The following is a 6645-nucleotide window of genomic DNA, read 5'->3' as shown; positions in this document are numbered from 1 at the left end:
TTTGTTTGCCAATCCATGTAATTGTGATTTTTATATTAAAATGCCAACTGAATTTATCCCTTACACTTCAAGCAATGTGTAAATAATAACATACTAGATTCTAGAAAAATTAATCAAATGTGTTTAAGCTACATCTAAATTATTTATGATTCTTTTCAAAGCAAGTCTAAATTACATAATATTAACAATGCAAACACTCTAGACTTTATGGAGTAAGCAAATGCCTGACTACAGTAAATAAACAATGTCTCACCCTATTCTTTGTAATGCAGTTTGCATTTTTTGAGTTTCTATCTTTTTGTGTAAATGTAAATCTGGATGACTGATTGTCATATGCAGCATTCCTGGTACGTTTAACCTATGCTATCTGTATCACAAGCAGAATGAGTTTAGTTTCTTGCTCCAGTGTAAAGCCTTCATGCTGTAAGTTACATGGTGAGCCATGTGCCTGTATTATTTCTTCATTGTTTTCAAATTAAATGCTAAAATTTAATGGTCGTCAAAACTTAAAATCCTCGACTGTTGATTGATTCTGTTGTATTCATCATCTAATCAGTTTTTTATGTTTGTTTTGTCTTTGTTTCTTTTGTGCAGTCTGTACAAAGTTAGTGAGATGAAAACACTTATGATGTACAAGCACTATAGCTAGGGGTAATTTTGTAGGTATTCTCAGAGTTTCAATGATGAACATTTAAAGCAATTATTTTACGTTTAAGAACAAAAGACAACACATCATTGAAATCAGTTACCTGCTTGTGCTTATCTATCTAAATATCAATGATATGGACTCTTTCAAGATAAAAGCATATTTTATATAGAATGACGGCCATATTGAGTCAGATGAAAGTACATTTTTTTCTTTCTTAAGTTAACACACATTCATAATTTGCCACGAATCCAATATAGCAATAATCAATCACTCAGGCAAAACATCAAGTCACTTGCGATTTAAAACTGTAGTGCATAAATTTAATGGCTCATTTCTAACATTTCACTATGTCGACTTCTGACGTACAGTAACCTTGTGGAGGTACCGACTTATAATTCGAACATTGAAACAATGTTAATTAAATTGCTCCAAAACAACCGTTAAACAACCTCAAAGTGACATTAGTATTTCAGAAAGTGTAGTGTGGAATGCCTCGGTCAGTAGATAGCAGTGTTTGGTCAATCAAAAGAATAATCCACACGAAGGGGTTTATGTCTTTAAAACAATATTCCAATATGAAAATTTGCTGTATGTCGAGACTTAATATCCGGTCATGGCTCATGACAAAGAAAACAGGAAAGTATTTTTTAATATAAATTTGCACAAGCAGAAGCCTCCTTATCCAAAATATCTCTTTTATAAGTTAAATCGTCTGAATTTATGGCTAGGCGGGAGAGGTATTACAGCACCACCCATCTGCCACTTCCACACGGGATGGGCCTTCTGAGGTGCTTCGGGATCCTTGGTAGAGTTCAGTGAATACGCAGGGCACAAATCCCCATCGTTGCCAATAATTAGTGACGGTGGAGAGGGAAAATTTGCCATGAAATTAAATGGCCTTTTCACCGTGGATGCTACACCATTGACTATGCGTTTACGTTTATTTGAACCAGCAAATTCTTCTAGTGTTCCTTCATGCACATCTGTTTTACCTGTAAGACGCGGATTTTCTGATTTCACAATTGTTTTGACTGGCGAGTTTTGCAAAGTGTGCTGTTTCCCCAACACTAAAGTCCTATAATTCCTTCTTATTCTTGCACCATTTCGAAATTCGCAGTCCTCTAATACTGGAATGTTTAAAGTGCGTTGAAGGTCTTCACTTGGTCTGGAAGCGTTTTGTGAAGTGGTGGCCGTTTCAGTGCACACATGGCTTTCCTTTGCTTTTGTCGAAAAACAGTCTCGTATTTTATTTTCTCTTAAAGTGGCCACTGTTCGCTTCGATACATTGCACGCATACTTGAGTTTCTTTCTAGGCTGTTGAGGCACATATCCATACTGTTCCTCACAGCTATTTTCTTCTAATTTTACTGTAATATTGTGCATAACTGCTTTCCCCATGTGTGCATTATCGCTGTGGATGCGGACGGCGGGGCCCTGACTTCTGTCCGTGTTTACACTCTGGAAGGCTGAGGACAGTGCGACGAAATTGCTGGTTTTCGATTCTTTCTCTGCATTTGCTGCTAATGAAGAATCATTGTCTGCAGGCTCGGAAACTATTGTCACATTGTTTTCTTCTGCACAGTGTGCTGTAGATGCTTCAAGGCATTTATTTGACTCTGTTAATGTTCTTTGTTGTGGAAACTCGGTGTTTCCCTTTGGGTTAGGTGCAGGGCCCCCTTCTTTTGCACAGTTAATTGTCGATTCAGTCCTCTTTAGATAATGAGAAATTTCGGAATGCGGGAATGCAAACTCAGATATCCTATCATTGTTTATCTCGGCAAAGCAACTTCCATAGCCAGTTGAGCAGCATACGTTATGCGTCTTAATAGTCCAGTTCTGCTCGTTTCTCTTAACAATAGTCGCGGACTTTAAATTACAATGGGAAGTTCTTCCTTCCAGCAGATCGCTACTGGCTGTTTCATACACGACATTATTGTTTTTCGCTTGGAGCTGGTAGTGGAAACTCGGCTGCGTTAAGACGAGGGGTTTGCTGCAAATGCTCGAGAAACTGGTGCGCCTAAATCGTATACTTTGAACAGAAACTTGGCTGGAAACGGAGCTGGAATCAGATTCGGACGAAGTATCTTCGTCACTTGCCGAGGTCACGTCGGAGGATTCGGACACCGAGTCGTCCTCTTCGTCGGAAGAAGCCGAGTTGCTGGAACTCGACAAACTTGACCCAAAGTCCGAGTCGTTGTCTGCGCGACCCGAGAAGGAGCTCGACTCGGAATCGCTGCTGCAGCTTTCTTGCGAGGGCCCCTGGTTGGACTGCAGTCCGCTGGCAACGTGAAATGTATTAAGGCACTCAGTGCCTCCTTTCGCTTTGCAAGATTTAGGAGCAGCTGCCGCCAGCAAGACTCGCTTGGCGGTGCTTGAACTCCCCAAATGTTTTTGAGTGATTTCACACGAACTTTTGCGCCTGAAGTAATACGTCAAGCCGGTAGCGTTTGGAGACTTAGGGTAATAGGCGATGGCGGATTGGTAAAACACTGGATGCCTGCAAATCATGCTCCGAAATAAGGAATGGTTGGTGTGAAATGCTACACAGTTGCTCGATATTTCCGCAGTTTCGTAGTTTTGGGGGATTTTGCAATGTGATCGGATCATTTCAGTGTAACTGTGGCTGGTAAATTTACTGTAGAATTGAGGTAGATTGGAGGCCGGTAGCGAGCTGTCGTCTCCTTGCAAAGCCCTGTTCATTCCAGCCAGAGTCTGGGGTTTTCCATTCAAAGTCAACCAAACTTTGTTCTCTTTCAAAAAACTCGCGCAGCGATCAGTGGGGGTTTTCTCCTGGTTCAGTTCGGTTGATAACAATGTCCTGTTTATTTTTCTCCTCTTCGTCTTAAGAACCCGTTCAGTTTTGCACGAAGTGTACAGGGCTTCAACGTCTTCCCGTGAAATGAGAGTGCATTTAGCTGCATGAAAAGCAATAGAATTTATTGCTTTGAGTTTTCTTAATTCTTCCAAATCGCAGTGATGTTTCTTCACGTTTAGATGGTCCATCCTTTTGTGTACTGTTGTCCTGGGTATGTTTTTCAGCAGATTTGTGAATACTTGGGAAAGCGCAAACATTTGTTTTCCCTTAATTATAAGATAGCCAAGTCTCACACCATCCACTTCTTCATAACCCGATTCCAAGTCTCCCATCTCGCTACCTGAATTATGTCCCGCATTCGCTGGAAAAAAACATCGACTGCGGAATTCGACATTCCTCATGGCATCCTGTTTAAAAACACATATCATTACTGTTTCTGATTCAGCCGGTCAAAAAAACTTTGGGAGATATTCAACACATAACATGGTATATTTGTTTTAGAAAAAAAGCGACATCGCATGTTCTTTATATGAAGCTGAATTTTCAACTTATAGATGCGTATTGCTGTACCTGCACTCTTTAATTTTCCCAAATACTCATGGATTTACTGTACTGTATAAGACAGAATAGAGAGAGAGAGAAAAAAATGCAGCTGCTATTCCCGCCGCTGCTTCTCCCACAAATAAGATGACAGAGTGAAGTGAGTTCGCGGGGAGACACCTTCATCAATTAATTCCCCTAAAGCCAGCTCTGATTGGATGTCACTGACAGGTGATGCAATAAAAATTGATATTCCACCCCCACCCAAAAATCCCCCACTAATTAGCATACCCTTATACTCCCACCCTCTTGCTGAAGTAAATACAGTTAGTATGCAAATCTTTAATATACACACCACCTCCCCCACCTCCTAACCCATCACCCCCGCCCCCTCCCCCCAGACAAAACATCATCCAAAAAAGCGCTTCAGCAGCCGCAAGCTACCTGGTTTCTTTTATACATTTATTTCTTCTGCCTTCCGATATCGCAGATATAAATGTACACAAAAGAAGCCAGCGCTTTATAGTTTTATCCTCGACTTTCCACTTTTTTTTAGGTCAGCCAATGCTACAGATGCAAAATATCTGATGCACACGTATTTATTTGAAGGAAGGCAACCTCCCATAGGCTTTCGGAGGCATTCACTTCTTTAAGTCAAAAAGTTCCAGTCATATTCCATGAGAAAGATATTAATAATATTTTGCATTTTTAATATAAACTGCATTTTATCTTTAAGGAGAAAATTATCTTTCCATATTCGGCATAGAGTTTGCACTAAAGACAGCTCAAGCTTGTTGTTCTCAGACACGTTGAATATTTATTTTTCCTATATTTGCTTTCAGCATTTATCAACACGTGTTTAACAATTTGTAAGGAATAAAACATATACATAGTCAGTATAGAACAAAATTCCAATGTACATAATCACACATACAACGTTTTCCTGTTGAACTGCTATTTGCAGAATGAATTTGTAATCTTGCTTGGGCACAGCGTACGACATTAATGTTGGGCGAGCGTCTACAACTAGCTAATGCAAGGCTTATTTTCTCATTCCTGAAGACGTAAAAAACTGCGCCCATAGAATAAGCCGATAACAGAGAACCCGTATTAGCTGGAACTTTCTGATTGCCGTAATCGAGAGGCGTTGCAGAATATATATTTATTAAAATACAAATTTTAAATTCGCTTTACTTTTCCGAAAAAGGAAAATTGTACTTTTAAAAATGCAGTTTTAAATACACACTAGCATTTCTCCCTCCCACACACATACAAAGATCTCCATGTGATAAAAATGGTATTGCAACAGTCCCTCCTCACTGAATTAGACTAGTGAACTTCCCCGCAGTTCACACAGCAGATTAGCATATCATCTACAGCAAGGATGTATAAAACTTGGTATCATATCATGTATGTCTCGCATAACTAAACATATAATAGTAAATTAAAGATAGATTACAAGTTTGTCCCCTCTACTGGTTGGAACAGGCTGGCTGGATCACACTGACTTGATACTTTTCATAGAAATCCGTTTTCACAATGGCCACCTCGCTATCGGGGAAGCAGGTATCTGGAAACTGCCAATGAAGGCGTCCGCAACATCGTTAAACTTTATGTTTTACCACGATGAAAAAAAGCAACACAGAACAGTGATTGAATATCTTAACAATTTAATCTTCGTGAAGCTCTTCGGACCAGGCAGTTTAAACATAAAGGCAGTCGATTACAAGCAGCATGTAAAAATCTTTTCGGCAGTTGAGCCCTTTGAATAGGTATATAGGAAACCTTATGCACAACTGCCACCACTATTCTCAAAGTGTAAAGTCGAATATTGCACACTATAGATCGCCTGGAAAGGTCTACACACAAACTTAGAAGCAATCTAACAGAAAGTCTGAAAAAAATGTGACCCAGTTTATATTAGACAGACCAGAAGCGTTATTTGCAGTGCAACAGTACTAAACTGCATAGAGGGGTGATGGGTTACTGAAGCGATGAAAGGAAGCTAGTTATTTATACAATCAAACTTCATTTAATGGTCAATGCACTAGACAACGCATCATTGCCGTTATTGCTGACGACAAGCAGATCTTTAATGCTTCTTTATTAGCCTTCCGCTTAAACGGTTCTTAGTTTGTATGAATTCTTAGGTTCACAGTATCATAAAATGTGTCAAAACAGAGACTCATTCACAATAGTTGCGCTTCGTCCAAGTATAGGTCATCTTTACAGCTCGGCCTTCATCCCCATAAAGATATATTGATCATCATTAAAGGAATTCTAGATTACGATTTGCAGGGTGTGCTGCAAAAGACTCAACAGAAAATATAAAGACAATTCTGTTCACATATGGCTTTTGCCATTGTTTAATATTTTACACAGACAGTACAATAGAATAATCATCAAATCGCTTTAAATTTATGCTTGCTGATGTAACGTGTAAAACTGGATTATGGGGACCAAAAGGGCAAAATGTGTAATGGCCGTCCATTTGGGGCACGCAAGGCATTTGGGGAACTCATGTATATGCTAAAATGAGAACAACGAAAGCATATTTAATAATTTCTGTATATAAATCATAAAATTACCGAACAATTATTGTCATTACTTGCATTTTATATAACCTTTTTTTGCTGTTTAA

At 39.2% G+C, this 6645-nt stretch overlaps 1 protein-coding gene across 1 annotated transcript; it reads right to left on the bottom strand.

Annotated features, from left to right (window-relative positions):
• Window positions 1-830: 830 nt before the first annotated feature.
• On the bottom strand, window positions 831-4151 carry skida1 (SKI/DACH domain containing 1). Its single transcript, XM_020513379.2, has 2 exons — window positions 4035-4151; window positions 831-3871 (listed from the first exon to the last, which is right to left on the bottom strand). The coding sequence occupies exon 2, from the start codon at window positions 3863-3865 to the stop codon at window positions 1346-1348; it is 2520 nt and encodes an 839-aa protein (XP_020368968.1). The 5' UTR covers window positions 3866-3871; window positions 4035-4151; the 3' UTR covers window positions 831-1345.
• Window positions 4152-6645: the final 2494 nt, after the last annotated feature.

Source organism: Rhincodon typus, chromosome 2 (assembly GCF_021869965.1).
Source record: "Rhincodon typus isolate 14 chromosome 2, sRhiTyp1.1, whole genome shotgun sequence".
In the NCBI taxonomy this organism is placed as follows: Eukaryota; Metazoa; Chordata; class Chondrichthyes; order Orectolobiformes; family Rhincodontidae; genus Rhincodon; species Rhincodon typus.
Note: the sequence above shows the minus strand (reverse complement) of the source record. Positions and strands in the feature narration are given on the sequence as shown.